At 39.8% G+C, this 18,603-nt stretch overlaps 1 protein-coding gene across 2 annotated transcripts in view; it reads right to left on the bottom strand.

Annotated features, from left to right (window-relative positions):
- Nucleotides 1-10,111: 10,111 nt before the first annotated feature.
- Nucleotides 10,112-18,603, bottom strand: part of LOC146987731 (metabotropic glutamate receptor 4-like) — a 194,356-nt gene continuing 185,864 nt past the window's right edge. For both annotated transcript variants that reach the window (XM_085777071.1, XM_085777073.1), the window contains exons 10-11: nucleotides 13,158-13,404; nucleotides 10,112-10,498 (exon numbers count right to left, since the gene is read on the bottom strand). In XM_085777071.1, the coding sequence (XP_085633197.1) occupies nucleotides 10,449-10,498; nucleotides 13,158-13,404 (297 nt within the window). In that variant the 3' untranslated portion in view covers nucleotides 10,112-10,448. The remainder of the gene's footprint in view (nucleotides 10,499-13,157; nucleotides 13,405-18,603) is intronic.

An 18,603-nucleotide genomic window follows, 5' to 3' on the forward strand; every position in this document is an offset into this window, starting at 1 on the left:
GATTTAGTTCGCCACATTTATTGAAAAGGGAAATGTATGATTCTTCTTTTTGTCAAACAATAGCTCAGATTGGTAGAACTGCTAATCAATACGAGTGCTTCAGCAATTTCTCCACATGGATGTGTTGGGTTTCAATTTGTGCATCTGGACGAGCACTCCCTCCACCAGCTGCTGCTGTTTTCACTTGCTCAGCAGTAGAAAGGAAGTACAACAAAAGAATGAGAGGTGTCCTGTGAGATTTCTGCTACAAAAGCAAAAAAAAAGAAATCTTCTCGTCAACAGTATTATTATCTTCAGTATTTAATGTGTGCACAGTTAACACTGGGCACTGTTGTTCTCTTTTTTACTCTCTCTTTGTGTTTCTTAGCTCATACATTAAGTTGTCTTTCTCTGCTAACTTAAACAAACAAGTGTGTTCACACTTTTTTTCCTTAAAAATACTGTATGCCCACCATCTTTTGTAGTTTGGGGAATTTTAGCATCACGTCTGCTTGGTGAATCTCTAAATTAAACTTAAAAAATCATGTATAGCTCATGTATACGTGACGTGAGCACACAGAGCAATCCACAAGCACAACTGCAACTTGCTGACCCAACGACACACCATGGCAAAGTTTTTAGTATTGACCTCTGAAACAACAGGGGGAGGGGTTGGAAAAGAGGAGAGCATATACTGTAATGGTAGAAGAATTAACATATAATAGAAACACTGTAGTAAATAACAAGCTCCAATAAATGTTTATGAAAGAACTACTACACTACAGTGCATTTATTTGCATTGTTATTTTATTTAATTGACTGAGGTGCATTTTGATCATTTTCAGTGGCTCATTGCTTTTGACACTGGATGTTTGTGCCACTCATCTATGGGTTCTACATAGCAGCAGCTGCAGCAGCATGAGAGCAGCCTGGTGAACCAGTTCCTCCTCATGTCCTCCCCTGGTTTGCTTCTTCGAGCCTCCGTACCCACTCTTGCTCCCTCATCAGCAGGAGTTGGTTTCCTTCTTCACGTTGGATCCTCAGCTGCTCCTGGAGCCTTGCTGCTTTGTCATATTCCTCTGAGTGCTGTGTGTTCGTTCGTCCACTTCTCAGAGACAATGGTTTCTGTTATTTTCTGTGGGTCATTCATGGTGAAGTAAAACATTTCCTCCTCACTGGTTGCCTCTCTGTTTCTGGATGCCTCCTCCGGGAACTTGTGGTCTGTCTCTGTTACCTGGACCTGTTGGTTACCACGGCGAGCTACGCCACCCCCTTCAGTCTGCTGCAGCTGATCGTGGACCTCAGGACCCTCCATTTTAAACTGAAGAGCCTCTTCATTTTTGGGTTATTCTTCCTTTTTTTTGGAGAGCTTGCTCTTCTATGTCTGTCGGTGCCTCTTCCTTTTTTGTAGGCACCTCATCCATTATTGTGTTTCCCTCTTCCTTTTTAGTAACCTTTTAGTAACTAACCTTGACCCATGAGTCCTGTTTGTTACCACAAGCCTCTTCTGGCTGCACAGCTCCTTGCATATGCGACTGCAGCTGTTGATGGGCCTGCTCAAACTTGCAGGAGAGATCCATATTGATTGCTGACTGCTGGCTCAGTTTGGGGGCAGAGGTCAGCTGGTCCACTTTTATCTTGTCAAGAGACTGCTGGGTTTTTTTCTTAATATCGCATTGCCCTGATTCCAGGGTTTATATGCTGCGTTCAAGACAACTCGGAAGTCGGAAAAAAACGAGCTCCGAGTTGTAAAAAATGAATTGAATGGCATCGAACTCGGAAATTACAGGTCGACTTGACGTTACGACAACATCAAAACATGGCAGCCTCGTCTTAAACGGTTAGAATTTAGACATTTTAAGTTCTTTGTTGAGGTTTTAATGCATAATTTTGTGCATTATTGCAGTAGCCTATATGAAATATGTTTATATTTAGCTGCAATTGTTGTATGGTGTGAAATTGTGTTCCTCGTATGTGACGGAAATAACGTTTAACTGTTATCAAGGCTGTAACATTATATGTGCACTCATCTGCGGCGTCTCCTCTCCTCCAAAATAAACATCATTTACTGCTGCATTTATTTTTCGTATTCAGCTACAGTATGAGCCACAATATGCCAAACTTCCTTCAGGTATCCATGTTTTTTTTCTTACGAGTTCCTGCAGCGTGAACGCAATGATGTCGGAAGTCGGAAATTTCCGAGTTGGGAATTACGACCTCCGAGTTGTTTTGAACGCAGCTTATATACAGCCACTGTGACATCACAAAACAAGGATTCATTGGATAGTTGCTTGGGATGTCAATGGAATCCTGCTTGGTTTCCTGTATGGCAAGTTGAAGTCCATAGATTTGTGTGTCCAGCAATTAATGGTTTGTGATGCGATGGTGGAATTTTTTCATAAACCAAAATGTTTTGAACTTATTATGAGCTTTAGATCAAAGTTATTACACTTCACTACATGTATTACAGGACATTAAAGATTTACAATATTTAATTCCAATCCATCACTTAAATTCCACTCTGGAGACCACAGGTCTGCACAAAATTTCATGGCAGGGGAAGCTGCTGGGAGGGGGGCGGGGCAGGGCGGAGGTATGTGATTATGTTTATAAAAGTTGTATGGATGCTACTGTATGTCTCACTCGCAAATAAGAAAGTTCTTCACAAAAATAAAAAATCATGACAGCGAATCAAATAGTTGTTTGGATATTTCAGTCTGAACCAAAGTAGTGGACTGACTGATATTGGTGTCAGTGTGGCTACAAATTGTGATGCACTGTCCAGTGACACTGTGTATGTAATGCTTCTGTGGTGCAGTTTCTGTTATACAAACAAGTAAATGTAGGATAAATGGAAGTGCACAGAAAGAGGGAATTCAGAAATAAAAAATAAAACATGAATATTAAGATACAAAAGCATTTATAATTAACAAAACTTATACAAAACTACAAACTAAACTATTGATTAAAAGAATTACATGTTGATGCTGACTTGTTATACTTTATTGTTGAATCTGACATAAATATTTCTTTGTCATTATTTGATTAATCAAAATCCAGATACTTGAGGTGAAACAGAACAGCCCCCTGACAGAACCACCATACAACATCATAATGCATTAGAGGTCGGCAGAGCTTAAAGGAGCGAGTGAAATGGTGCATAGCCAATGAAAGCAATATTGGCAGTGAGAATGAGAGACCTTGGCTGTGGTATACTAGGCTCTGTATTCTACTGTCACAGTCTTTCCCAGTCCTTGTTAGGATGGCCTAGTTTCATTGTAAAGGCTTTTCCCACCTCCTCACACTTGTGTTTTTTTCCCCTCCCTGAGGGAAACATGCTACCCGAGTGTCTCTCTTTAACCTGGGGATCTCTATATACAGCTCTGGTCTGGTTCCCCTCCTTCCCTGGGGCTCAATTAGAAACATCGTTCAGTGGACTCCACAGTCAGGATGATCACCGGCTGGCTGTTAGAGACAGACAACTATGTTCGCTTTCAAACCAGAGTCTCAGAGATAAGACGCCTAATGACGTCTTTATCTGACTTGGATGATGGTTACATAACCCAGAATCAACTTTATCAGCAAAATCAAAGAAGTTACAATTGCAGTACAGTACATTCTTATGTACATTAGACAACACAAAGGTGAAATAACATCTAACCCGATGGAAGTATGTAATCAATGATTACTTTATTCAGGAAACTTTAGTGACTCAAAACAGATACACTGAACTCCAAAAGATGAACATTTGTTTCAACTTACTCTACATTTTATTTATGTCTACTAAAATAAAATAAAAAAAGGTTTCAAATAATATTTTAAGGTGTAAAGATAATTTGAAGTCTGCATGCATACAACACACAAGCTGATCAATAGTTATTAAATAATAAAAAATCAAATAAAGTAAAAGAACAGACAAACAATTTTTTATTGTAATTTTCCAGCCTACCCGTTGCTATTTTTTTCAATCAAAAAAGGAAAAGAAAAAAACCCCCAAAATGAACTGGTCTCACTATAGTAGCCTATATTTACTGAGCCACAGAGGTTCCTGTGTCCAAAAAATGTTAAAAATATATTAGAGAGACACTGCTTCACTTGGTGGCAGTGGCATACAGTATGTGCCTTCTTTACAATGAACACGTGGTTTATTTTGAATCAGCTCCTTTGAAATACTCACTGATACAAAATGTGCATCCTTCTGCAACTAAAAAATAAGCACAAATACATTTTTTCCAAAAAAAAAAAGTGATACCATTGTATGATTTAAGCATTAATGTTGGTCATGACAAACTAATATATGGGGGATTGTTACTGAACCTGAAATCCCATCTGTGCACCTTTAATACATGCTGGTACTGTAGGTAAGGTTGTCACAATAGATAAAGTGCACAAAAAGGTTAATCTGTGAACGTATTACCAGGTCATAACTGCTGTAGTGATAGGTCCATCTGTGTTTACAAGTAGACTGTATTACCAAGAGCAGTTTATATAAACAACATATATACATCCACATTATATTAATTATTTCTGTTTGCTTTTCCCAGCAGTGAGGTACTCGTCCAACATTTTGCTTTTTGCGCAGTGACTGAACTATCTGAACATTATTCCTTTGATTGTGCAATAACTGCAGGATATTCATGAGCTACTGTTTCCTAGCAACGTAGTGTATGCACTGTGTATAAGCTACAGTAGCACATCTCTGATCAGTCGTCACTATGAAAGACAAAAGGTGAATTAAATTTTAGAGGAATGCTTGAACAAACGCCAGCCTATGATTCTTCAAACACAAAGTTGTGTTCATAAGGAGCTTTGTTGTTTTTCGTTAATTTCCTTTGCAAGAAAATCCCACTTTTCCTTGATTTTTTAAATTTTATTTATTTCTTTATTTTGCTTTGTACATACAGTACAGTAGAGTGAGAGTCACTTTTTCCCTCAGGCTCGCTCTTGTATCTCTGTCCGTAGTGAATTGCTAAGCCTCTGTCTCTCATGTTAGAAAATCACACCTCTAACTGGCCTCTGTACAGCAAAGCATCCGCTGTCAGTGTTGAGACTGTTTATGGTTGTATACAGTAGCATTTGTGCACAGCTGAGAGAGCTCAGTCAAAGGACCCCTGAGAGAAACATCACTCGCGTTGCTTCTCACAATCCTGCTGTACACTGGCGCTCAAATGTGCCCATTCTGTCACCTGAGGGCAGTTGTATTATCTTCAGCTTCACAGGGGGAAGGACTGCACCAAGTGGATAGACGTTTTATCTGCTCAGCTATTCATACTTGCACGAGGATTGTCTCAGCTCTGCCACTGATGATAGCTTTGACTCAGTTCCCATCCACTGCAATCAGATACACTTTGAATGGCTAATGAAATTAAATTAGTTTTTTGATGACTAAAACCAAATTGAATTACTTTTTGAGAGCTTTCTTGCCAGAAAAGATGGTAAGCATTTACACTTTTTAGGGACTTTGACATGGTTCAATTGTCTTAGGAAAGTGTTCCAAGACCATTTCAAGAACGTTTGAAAGGATTAATAACTGTGCCGTGATCCACTGCTTGTGTGATGGGTTTTGTGTATGCTCATTTTCATATTTCTCACTGCTATGTGAGCAGTATTAGAATTAATTTACTCCTCTAATCTGAAGCAGCTGTCATTGTCACTGTGATGTGGTTGCAATGAAGGAGGGGGTCTGCGTTCAGGAAGCGTGCATTTTCGCTGGATTGTCTTTTGCTTGCACTTGATCAACAACATGAAGGAGTCGCACAATTGTCATTAGTTTGGAGAAGTCATTTGCTTGTGTGGATAAACCTCTTAACCTCCATCTGATCATTTCTATCTCCCTATCTGCAATTACATAGTCGACTAGATTGCATTGAAACTCTCAATACAGTAGTTGCATTAATTATCACTGTCCACATAAATTTTTTTTCTGACTGTAGTTTGCCCTCAGGCTGATGAATATCACAACTTGTCCTAAATATTCTTCACGTCTTTTAAAAATGTGTTGGCTTTCAGACTTGGATGTGTTGAAGTAAAGCGAGGCCAGCTGTTGGAGGGGTGACACACACTCGCCCGTCTTCGCCACAGTCTGCAGGGAAGTCCTTAGTTAGACAAGCTCAAGCCTGTTGACTGGAGCTGAGTTGGCCAGAGAGGAAAGCAAATATCATTATTATAATTAGATTATGATTATATAGACAGATTGACAGACAATAGGCCACACAGCAGGTAAAAGGCCTCACCTCTCCCTACAACAGAAACTTCTCTTTATTATTCAACTTTTCTTTTTTTTTTTGAGTTATCATAAATCTCCTTGTGATTGTTTTGCTTGTCTTTGGCAATAGTCTTTCAAACAGGAAATATGATAGATGAATAAGACTGTGAATAAGTTAGTATGAGTGAGTTAGCATTAATTGACCCTTCGCCAACTCCTCCCACAAACGGCTATTGTCCAATCCTACGTTAGCAACCGTAACTATAGGCCTGGCAAGCTTTCCGCAGTGAGTCATTACGTTTGCTTTTGTGGACACATTTTGAGACTAAAAACGAAAAACATTTGTTTGTAGAGAAGGATGTTGTTGTTGCTGCTGCTACTATGGCGGTGGCGGCAGCGGCGGCAGCAATATAGAGATATTCAGATACGAGCGGACTTTTTTTTCGACTTGAGCAAATGTAAATATGGGGATAACCATATGTTCACCTCCGAAATGACAGCTGTACTTTTACGGCTTTTACCTGGGCTTTTTGGCCAGGGATCCTCCAGGCAGGGACTGCTTTCACTGACTGATACAGCGGTGGGAGAAAAAAAAAACAGCAGCGAAAGCTGTATGTGGTTCACAATCGCCCAAAAACTTAGAGTTTGACAACGTTTCATGACCAGTGAGATGACGTAAGTCTTCGTGGGTTGATAGACGGTAAAATGACCAGCCCTTACTGCTGCTCTGTACATTGTCCAGTCGTGTTGTTGAACAGATGTTTTATCCTCCTGCGCGAGTCACGTCACTGAAAACTCTGAATGATCTTTGTGACTTCTTCTCTCTATTATCTCAGAACAGTTTATCCAGAAATTTGCTGATATTTCCTTTGAAATCGATACCAAATACTGCCAGGAGCATGGCTGGGAGTGAAAGCTTGCCCGCCGTAGCAACAGTAACCAAGGGGGCGGGGCTTACGCGAAGGGTCAATTAGGGCTGCAACTGACAACTGTTTCTTATTGACTAATCTGTCAAGAAGTTTCTGTACCAACAAAATGAGAATGATGGATTATCTGACTCATTGTTGCAAAGTGATCGCAATGTTGTAATCAGTAGGAGCTACACTGTAGTGTAGTTGGCCATCAGTGACCACCAGTATGTTTCTTTGTGAGTGTAAATAGTGTGTAAATATTGCAATACAGATTTCCAACTCCGAGTGTGTAAGTGGCGCTGGCAGTTCACCTCTGACCAGCATCTCTCTAGCAGACACTACACATGGTTGTTATGTTTGCAGTATACCTCCATCTGCATCACCTGTTGCTGACTTTAAGCCTCTCTAGAGAGCTGAAGTCAAAGAGAGCTGTACACGTTTGAATGTTCCAAAAACTAAAATCTTCCCTGGCTGCTGTGTTTGTGCGAGATGTCAACTTATCAACGTGTCTTGTTGATTTTGTTTGGGGATTTCTTCCAGAGAAGGAACTGTGATGCTGGTGGAGCTGGTTTACAGTTCTCCACACTGTGCATGTTTGTCCTGGTGTTTTCCTTTGCCTTTAAGTGTAACATATCAATTGGCTGATTTTTTTGTGTTGGCACCTCATACCAATGTGTCTCACATTGAAGATTTTGCTTTTTCGGCAGTGCAGATGTAGGTGAACTGTGAGCCTGTGACTTGAATTCAAAGTGTTTGACGTATCCTGAGGGAGAATTGACTGAGTATTATAATGAGACGCTTTTAACGCTTTCGCCTTCATCATTTTACTAAATGGTTACAGCATTTTCTAAAGCTGTGCCTTGATTATTGCGTCAGGAGCGGCATTAGCCCTTTCTAAATTTGCTAAAAAAAAATAAAATAATGCATGTCATGCAAAACCCTGCTATTCTCATGAGGCTAAAGACTGCAGACACCTCATTCTGTCTCTGCTGTGCCAAGATGATATATAGTTCGCATATTGCGGTAATCTACTACTTGTGCATGCACCCTTTCTGCGCAACAACTGTTATTTTCGAGCCTTTTGTATGGCGGGCTCAGTGTATCACAGAGGCGTGGAGAAAATGATAGATCTTGAAAGCCCACAACACACAGGGGCCTTCGATTCAAGTGGCAACTAACCATTCATTTTCAATAATTTCATGTTTCCCTCCACCAATTCTGCATCCTTCCAGTGCTATTATCGGAGCAATCGTGGCAACATATTATTCAGAGGACAGCAGCCATTGTCTTCTTTTCTTTATGGCTGACAAACTTGTTTTTAATCTGTATTATTTCCTTACAGCAGGAAGAAGAAAAAAACACATACGCTCACACAGAAGTGCTGGCAATCATATAGCTGTAGAGTATCAGGGAATTTACTGTACAGGAGATGTAATAGACTTTCCCACTCTCTCTGTGTGAGGGGCAAAAGTCAATTTTCCAAAACTCACACAAACCTGAAAACGGGTATTTTAAAGTTTTAAAACATTTTTAATAGAAATAAAATTTTGTATAAAAAAACTAAACATGCTTCACACACTTCATTAGTTTTCATGATGTTTTACAAATACATAGCCAGATAGCCAGGCACTGTATCTTTTTGTACATTTTCCCCAATTTTAGGATATGTCAGGACATAAAGCAGACATCATCAATCTATTTAATAACATACATTAACTTGCCATTTAATTTTGGTCAGCACTCACATTTTATTCTGCAACACAAATGGTGTTGAAAGTAATACAGAGGGCGGCATGAGAAGCAGCATTGAATTCACAACACAAATGACCCCACAATGTTTTCCCCAAGACATTAGAGGGCTTTTATACTGCACAAAGCCGACTATTTATCTGTTCAGCGAGCTGGGGGTGATGGATAGAGATATCGTATATTTTTGCAATTAGATTTTCATTTGTTGAGAAAGCCTTACAACTTCCTGACACCTCCGCCGTATCACCAGAATGCCTGAGGACATACATGTATAGTAATGAATTTTCTCAGTGGCTGGTCCATTATGGATATCACCTTCAGGGCAGAACGCAGGATCGTCTCAAGGGCATACTTCATCTTAATTCCCCCTCCTAATGGATCTGTACAGCTAAGCTTTCCCCTTAACATTACGTGTGACCAAGAGAGTAGCTGGTGGCAGTGACGGGAGGGTCATCCTGGATGACGGCTTACAGTGACATGTCCCGACTAAAATACTCTTTATTTTAACAGGGAGCTGCTGTTTCAAAGCACGTACAGGTATGTGGAGTGCAGTGGCAGTCTTGGGCTAGCTGGTAATACAAATCATGGCCTCACTTAAGCACAGATAAACAATCACTCACTAGACCTTCACCATTTGAGAACAAACGTACAATAGGCCCAGGCCCAAACAATTGTTAACAACGCTGCAACAGAGTTTTAAACGCATTCCAAAGATATTATTTTTTCATTTTCTTATTATTTTTATTTATTATTTTAACAACACAACACAGGATGTTAAAACTGGCATGCTCAAAATCAGCAGAGACCATCTTATACGTGTAGTCATTCTTATTAAGTCAGTGGAAACCCCCGGAAGAGGAAATAAAAATACATGAAGTCTGTTACAGATAATTGTAGCGTTGTTGTTGCGATGATCACCATTTCCAGTCATTTGTCTCATGAGAGCAATACACACTTAGAATAAAAATTTAAAAAAAAAACACAAAAAAACAAACACAAACCCTTCTTAGAAATCCATGGACCACGTTTTCATGCCTTTTTGGTGTTGATTAATCCCGTGTGATGCCTTGAGGATCGTAAGATTTGTTATAGTTTGCAAAACTGGCAGACAACATTGAGAACACCTGATCATATTCTGGACTTTAGTTCAGTTTCAGTCAGCGCTGCTCAGGATGACAGAGAGGTCTTTGAGAGAGGGCGTAGCTGAAATGTAAACACTCAAAAGGAAAGCTTCATCCTTCAATCTCCAGCCTCTGCCATGCAATGGTTTTTGTTTTTTATTTATTTACCTTGTGTCTGTGTGTATGTGTGTGTGTACTCGTGAGCCAGACAGAAGATGGAACCTCACAATTGGACTGGTATCTGTTCTGGTCCCATGTTTTGTCCACCCCGGCTCCCCTTTGTGGTCTCTCCTTCTCCATGTCACGTCTTTGGGCAATGCTTCTGCGATCTCCACCCACACAGTGACAAATCCTTCATTTTATTTTTTTATATATATATATATTTTTTTTTTTTTTCCAGCCGGCCATGTGAGATTCCACTGCATGTTTCCTTTTCCATCCATCATGGTGGGAATCCTGAATTATGATAAGAGCCTCTGTCCCTTAGATTGCATGGTTGCTGTAGCTGATGTAGGTTTGCTTTGTTGAGAAACCTGAAAGAGAACAACAAGAGCAAAGTCAAAAGGACTGAGGGTGACCTATTGTAACCTGTGAGAGGAGGAAGACGAGGGAATGTGGGCATTTTGGCTTGGCTCTGTTTTCCTACCTGGTGAAAGTGTGAGGTGAATAGCTGAATAGTTGCTGACTAGTTCTCATGTTGCAGTGGAGCATAAAAGCCAATAAGTCTCAAAGATGCCCTGGCGGTCTGGCCCAGATTTTACACTAAATACAGATCTTGTATTACCTACAGCAGATGGAGGGTTCAGTAAAGCCCACTGGCGGTCCCCCCCCCCCCGCCTCCTTTTCCTTCAGCTATCAGGCCTCAACTTTCCAGTTGTCTCCCCAGACCGTGTTAGCCGATTCGCTGAGGTGGAGCAGATAAATCCTGACATATCGCCACCAGATCTGGGCAGTTGTGCGAGCTGGCCCAGACAGGAATTTTTCAATTTCATCAAGCCATATATCCACACTGGCGATGACAATGACAAATGGTGCTTATTCAAATAGCCATGCTCTGTGCAGCCCCTGTAAACGGTAACCCCATCAGGATAAATTGCTGCTGGCTATCAATTCTGCGTCTTTGCCTTCTTGCTACTTATTGTAACCAAAGGCCCTATTAACCCTCCACAGAAGCTTAAAGCAAGAGAGGAATTAATGTTTCACTGTGTAGCCATCCTGATGGGCCACACAGCAGCATTGCCACTGTTACTACAGTGCATTGTCATACAGTTAGTATTGATTTCTGCTTTTGTGTTAACAGTAAATACAGTGTCAGCTCTTTTATTCTTCTGTGAGGGGTAACATTTCTCACTACTGGAGGTATGAAGAGTGGATGAGTAAACACAGCTTTAAAATGACAATAGACTTGATTCCTTGTTAGAGCGGAGGGAATGTATCTCTGTTGACAGACATGACCAATTTCAACCTCTCCCTGCCCGAGGCGAGCTGAGGAAGAGGTTTTTGGATGTCACATGACTAATTTCTGCTGACTCAATTGCTGAAGTCATTATTTACCACACTTGTATAAATACAGAGTGTGTCACTGTTACAGTGGCGGAAAGCTTTTTTTTTTTTTAGTAGTATTGAGATGAGAGGGATGTTACATGTAGGCACCTCAGAAACTGAGCTGAGGTCCATTATTCATCACTCCATTATGATGATGATGATGATGATGATGATGATGATGATGATGATGATGATGATGATGATTAATGTTACTGTTGTTATTATTGTTGTTATATTATTGTAGGATATATCTGGTGGTTTTGCCCTTAACTCTGAAAGATAATAATTTAAAGTTAAAATTGTAAAATCTGACATTTCAAAAGCGAGCAAATTAATATTTTGACTTACATAACAGAAGATTAAACCACATTCAGATGTAATAAATTAATTAATCTTTTTAATTAATGCATTCATCTTAAGTTTTAGAGAACTCATTTCATTTTAAGCAGTGTTGCTTAATCTGATGCCCCTTTATATTAAACTGAAAGTAAAACAACTAATTAGTTAATTAGAGTAACTGATCAGGTTTTGATTAGTTGATCAACACAAACACTTCTGACGATAAAGTCATTTGTTTTTTTTAATATATATTATTATTATTATTATATTATTATATGCTGGTTCTAGCTTGTCAAAGTTGAGTTTATTTTCTTCGCAGCGAGGACAGAAATAACAGTTTGACATTTTGGGAATAAACTTATTGGCTCCCTGTCCATCAAACATACAGCCAGCATCAAGACTGAACACAAGTAAAGTACTAAAACATTATCTTAAAAAAAAGATAACTGACCATTGTATGTGTTATGTTCCTGATTATTTTGTAGCTGGGAGCAGTAATGTGAGTTTGAGCCTCAGCCTGATTGATTATACTTATTGGTTGATAACTAGTTTAAAATCGCTGGGGTATTAACAGTGACAGTAGAAGTCAAAGAGAGAATCTTAAGCATTTAACATTTCTAACATGTGAATGCAGTTTGATGTGTAGCATGGTTTGAGTTGAAGTAATGTAATGCCTGTTCCATGATCATACTGGTGTTTAGAAAATATAATAAAAACACTGTGGGCACTGTAGGGAATTATTTAACTGCAAGGTTCCAGTGACATCTGTTCCCAGCTGTAGCAGTAATTCCTATTATTAATATAATTAATAAATAATTAAACACAACCTTGAAAAGCTGACAGAAATGGCTGGATTAACTAATTTAAAACATCCAAGATCTATGTATAAATGTTGCATGAGGTCAGAGGTCAGGGGGATTTATGACTGTGCCTTCTAATACCCTTTTCTAAAATTAACTTAATTAAAGCTTTATAAAGACCTGGAGATATCCTAACAAAATCAATATCTCCCACATGTAATATTCAATGGTTTAAATACATAAAGAATATGTTGTGTTGATGACTGGAATCCATTCCTTCAAGACCACACCTCCCCAGAATCCAGTTATACTTCCTTTTGACTTGTAAACAGTGTCCCACCCTTCAACAACAGCGGCACAACTACTACTTTACTACGCTTCCTGTCCTGGCATCAATTTGTTTGATTTACAGACACTGAAGGACAAAATATGCCCAAGAAAAAGAAACAGAAAGGCAACAACAAAAACAAACACAAGGTGCTTCCTAAGTGGCTTTTCATGTACTTACTTTGTGTTTCCAGGCTTTCGCACAGCTCGGTCTTGGCTTCTCCGTTGGGTCTGAGTCCAGCCTTCGGGTTAAATTTGTTGGACATGGTGGCAGCGGTGACAACAGCCTTCAGGCTGCGTGTGCGCTTGGGCACGTTTTGCTCGGGGTGGAAGAGCACCACGTAGACCTTGGGCATGTAGAGCAACCCGAGGGACACGGAAGCGCTGAGGCTCACCGAGATGGTCAGCGTGGTTGTTTGGATGTACATCTGCGAGAGAAAGACACCAAAAAATGCACAACACAAACAGTTTAACCTTTTTTGGCACTGGATGCAACGGATTTTCTATACGAGTAGCAGCCCGTACAATTCAAGTGACATCTGCTGTGTATCATTCTAATTAGAGCGTCCAATGACCCGTTTGTTGGCCAAGCTGTTGTTGAAGTAGTTTCCACCGGGTACAATAAAGGCTTCAAAACTATTTAATGCAAGTGACGTGATAAAACTTGTTTTAAATCAGCAGCTCATCTGCTTTTACAGCTTGTGCACTGAACCAGCCAAGGCCACCTTGTTTGTTTAATTTTCTGCCATACTAGTTTTAATATGGCCATCACGTCAACCAGAACGCAGATTTTCTTACACCAGTCGATTGGATGCTATTCTGACTCACAACGAGGAGGCCCATGAAGAGGAAACAAGCTCATGAAAATTTTACACACGGTCAAATCCATTGAATCATGGGGGAGTGGAGCACTGACTATCATTCGCTCTCATTCCGTTTTAATTGTTTGCAAAGCTGCAACAAATTAATGAGTCATCTTCAGGGAAGCATTACAGAAGGGAAGCTTGTGTAATTTCTATACATTGTACCATGTTGTGACTGCTTGACTGGCCATCTGAGAGAAATTAACTTGGTTGTTAGAGAAGTTTTAATGTAATGATACTGCAGACTGGAAAGCATCCAAACATCCTGGCATCTTCGGCAGCAGATGTCCCAACCTCCCCTCCGATGGGGGCCGCTGGTACGTGTACAACCACAATAAAAAGCACAAAGATTTGGATATTTTCACACACACAAAGCCCTTTATCTTGAAGAAACTCAGTTACTGCCGTTCGCTTCCATGCTATGCTGCAACAGCTGCGTTCATGTCATATTGTTCATTCCACAACAACAGATCTGGAATTCTCACACCTGATAAAAAGACAATTACATAACTTCTAAACTGGTGACAGTTCCATTTAAATTAAATCTAAAACCAACAGTATTTAAGCCAATTAACCTAATTTGAGGGACTACTTGTTTGCATGCGGTTTTATTAGTTAACGAATCTTGCAAACAAAGTGTACACTATATGGAAAAAGCTAAATTATTATTTAATTCATTCAACCTTTAATTAAAGGGTAAACACAGTTACAATGATGCTGAGAGCACACAATAATAATTTAAAAAATGAACGACTTGCAAAAAAACGTTAAGAACAGTTACAATCAAGAGCAGAGGATCTTGTGATCATTGATTTAAATTAACCAAGAGGTACCATTACCTTTACTTACAACATGTGTTGTAAAATGCTCCATTTATGTGCAGCAGCACCAATGGAACATTACTCAGAATTATCGTTGGCATGTGAGCATTAGCCAATCACTTGAACAGGTCAAATACAGACTATGGTACTGGTTTAATAAGGAAATTATGTATGAGGGCATGTTGCCATTTAGAGCTTTCTGAATAAATGTGTCAGACTCGTGGCGACCTGTGCAGCTTGCTCCCCGCCTTCACACTCAACTGGGATTGCCTGCAGCCCCCCTATGACCCTGCAAAGACAAGCAGTAAAGCTAATGGATCAATGGACGAATAAATAGAAACTAGTGCCTTGCTGTTAGAGAATGTTTTCATACAAGGTGCAATGGGTAGTAAAAGTCACACTGGCAATGACTCTCAGGGCGGCATGATGAAGTGAATGTAGGGGTCAGTGAGTGGAGGCAGAGGGTCTACAGATGACCTCACCATAATCCAGCACAAACAAGAACATGGCCTAAATGATCTGCCTCCTACTGACCAGAGGAAAATTTGCCTTGTTTCTGCTTGTAATTTTGGACATAGTTTGCTGACGAGTGTATCTGTATAAAATTTAAGCCTGGGTTTTTGATTAAACCAGATTCTAGGATGGTCATACTCTGAGAAATTAGACAGTTTGTCTGGTTTGACGTAATCATATTGATATATTAACAGTAGCAGTAGTAAGTTGAAATACAATGTGGGTAAATGTATCCCACTGACTCATACAATGTTCATCCAGGATACGTTTTAAAGTGGTTTGTTAAGTCAAACATTGAACACAATTTCCCTCACCAATCCAAATTAGATCAAACAATTATTGTAATTGTCAATTAATGTGCTGAAAATGTCAACAACTTTCTGCCATAAAATGCTAAAGACTTTCAGTTTACACTGACACGAAACAGAACAATCATCAAAACCTCAATCCTCAAACTAAGATATGTCTTTGTCGAAAATGTCTGAAACAATGGATGGATCATCAACATAGTTGATTTTCTGTCAAGTGTGATTAATTGACCGATTTACCAAAAAGCATCCCATTTCAATCCTCCGCTCAAGCCAGATGATCCACTGTTTGCTTAAATTTGTTTCTGAGGGAAACTACAGTAAACATCCCAACATATTTTTCCTCCACTTTTTTTGCACTGCCTCAAGCTGAAGCTGTTTTTGTTTGTTTTTCATTTTAAATGGCATTTAATAAGGCTTACTTTCATTTCATTTTAAGGCACTTTATTAAGTAGTTAAGAAATAATTTATCTCGAGATCAACAAAATTCACCATGTGTATCTTATTTCCCATGTAGGATGGGACAGACACATTTTCAATATAAAACACTGCTCTGGGCAAGAAACAAGTAGGTGGAGAGTTGGGAAAAGTGCAGTGTGTATTAGTTTTCTTTAGCTATAGCACAAGGCGTGATCTACAACTGAAATGAAACCATTATAGACAAAAATAATATTATGTTCTGAAATAATATATGACCTAGCAAAACAGAATAAAGTAGTTTTGTAGCCATGATAAGGTATGAGTGAATTCAAACATGCTCTTCTTCATAGGCTTTGTACTTTTAACTGTAAATATTTTATATGAGTCTACCTTTAAAGTAGTATCTCTCTCTTTCGACTGGAGGAGTTTTCATCTACTCAGTGACCCTCAGTGGGCCCCTGCTGGTTTCTCATCAAAGCACAGTAACATTTAGCTCCCCAGATGTGACCTCCGCTTCAATATCTTGTTTGTCTTTATTATTTGTGACTCTCGGCAGTGTGTTCCCTGCAGACTGGTTGCATCTCATCTCAGTCAGCCCTGCTACCATGTGGGACTGTTGGCTGGAGAGAAGAATGGAAGAATGGAGGCAGTATGATAGAGGGACAGCTGCAGTGGTCCCCTCCCAGCTGTAGGGAGTGTTCACCAGTCAACTGCTCTGGGCTCGATTCATTGCTGCCTCAGGGACTGGCTGTTGAACTTGTGCTGCTACTCGCATAAACTAGTGAATAAATTCATTAAATAGTTCTTTTGTGCTGGCTTTTACCAAGAATAGCTATCTTCAAAGCCAATCTGTGAACTATACTGAATGAAAGTATTTTATATAGTTAGTTGAAATAAAAAGTCTAAAAACTGACTGTCAAAATGAACATTATATTGGTTGATATAATTTTTTATATGGATATAAAAATTAATACAAACAGGGTGGAGTTTAGCTCACTTGGTAGAGCTCACGCCCCATGTTGAGGCTACAGTCCTCACTGCAGGCGTCCCCGGTTCGAATCCCGCATCGGGCAGTCCTTTCCTGCATGTCAATCCCCCTCTCTGCCTCCCCATTTCCTGTCTCTCTCTCCACTGTACTGTTAAAGGCAATAAAAAGCCCCAAAAATACTTAAAAAAACATTTTCCATTTACCAACAAATCTTTGACACCATTAAAAGATATCACTGCTATTTATCTGCTGCAGTTACCCTTATTTATCAACTGAAAAACACAGATACTGGTATTAAAAAAAGATAATCTGAGTCTCTCTTAAAGGGATAGTTCAGTTTTTTTGAATTGGGGTTGCATGAGGTACAAATAACCACTAAGTATAATATCTGCAGTAGAAAGGTCTCTCTTAATGGCCATTGGTACCTCATACAACCCCACTTCAAAAAGGCTAAACTATCCCTTTAAAGCAATGTTTAGCCATGCCACAACACGATTTGACCAAAAAGCCTTTCTTAAAATCAGAACATTTCTGTATTTCCACAGACAGCAGTGCCTCTAGATAAAAGAAGAAAAAAAAGAAGAAAAAAAAAAAAAACTCCCACTGCACTGCTTCATGGAGCTACAGTGCATGTGCTTACAAATGTAAGTGTAATGGAGCCCTGTTCTCAGCATCAGACCAACTCCAGTGTTGAGTCCATAAATTGGTTTCCTCCTAACTGCAGTGCACCTGAGCGTGCACCGACCAGCGCTCATAAAAGCGAGCTGCTGTATATCTCACAGTGCTGTCATGCCATCAGCAGATCTTGCCCGAGGCGAAACGTACGGTAGAAGAAGTGTGGCGGCATTAATGACTGAAAGAGATGGAAGGAAAAACTGTGAGGATCTATGAGTACATATGTAATGAGAGGAATTTAAAGAAAAGAAAACACATCACTGCAGACAGAGCAGGAAACACAACAGATTGTGTTGATGATAACTGGTAATTTAAGATGAATCTGTGGGTTAATAAATGTAAACAGATTCTATTTTCATCCAGGGACTCTAGAGAGCTTCTGCTTCAGGAAGCTAACTATCAAATTCATTTAAACTGCATAATTCCCATTCTACATTATGCTACTGGGTTATTTCTAAGTGTGCTATAGAAGCGTTCAGCAGTGGGGTTTGCTGCTTGAGAATTCACTATAATTGCACTCTAATTAAGCTAATAAACAAATAGAAGCCTTAGGGGACACAATAGTATAGCTTCATGGGGGAATGTCATTTATAAAGATCACAATCCTTTGGCCTAGATTAGCTTCACAGCCTGTTCACCCATTATTGGAGCGCCCAGAGGTCAACAGGCCAGAGCCAGAGGGCTGCCGTGCTGCAGGCCTAATGAACGCAACAACTGCTCTCTGAAGATCAAGATGTGGCTCATCTCCCTCTGCTCCATAGCATCAGTCTCCATTATGTAATATTGGGCCTACGGGGTCATTGCTGTGAATAATGCTGTTTATCTTTTGAACTTAAAGGAGACAAAGAAAGAGAAGGAAAAGGACTGAAGAATGGCGGTGGTAACAGGTAGCAGGGATTAACTCCAAGCACACTACCGTCTGACATCTGGGCTCGTTGAACTCCCCTGCAACTCCCACTCTTTGTCTGACTAGTGCACTAACAGCAGTTTTTTGTTGTAGAGTTGACAGAGCCAGTAGTCTGTGGAGACTTCATAGAGA

This window comes from Trachurus japonicus, chromosome 5 (genome assembly GCF_045865225.1).
Source record: "Trachurus japonicus isolate A0001 chromosome 5, Traja_1.0".
In the NCBI taxonomy this organism is placed as follows: domain Eukaryota; kingdom Metazoa; phylum Chordata; class Actinopteri; order Carangiformes; family Carangidae; genus Trachurus; species Trachurus japonicus.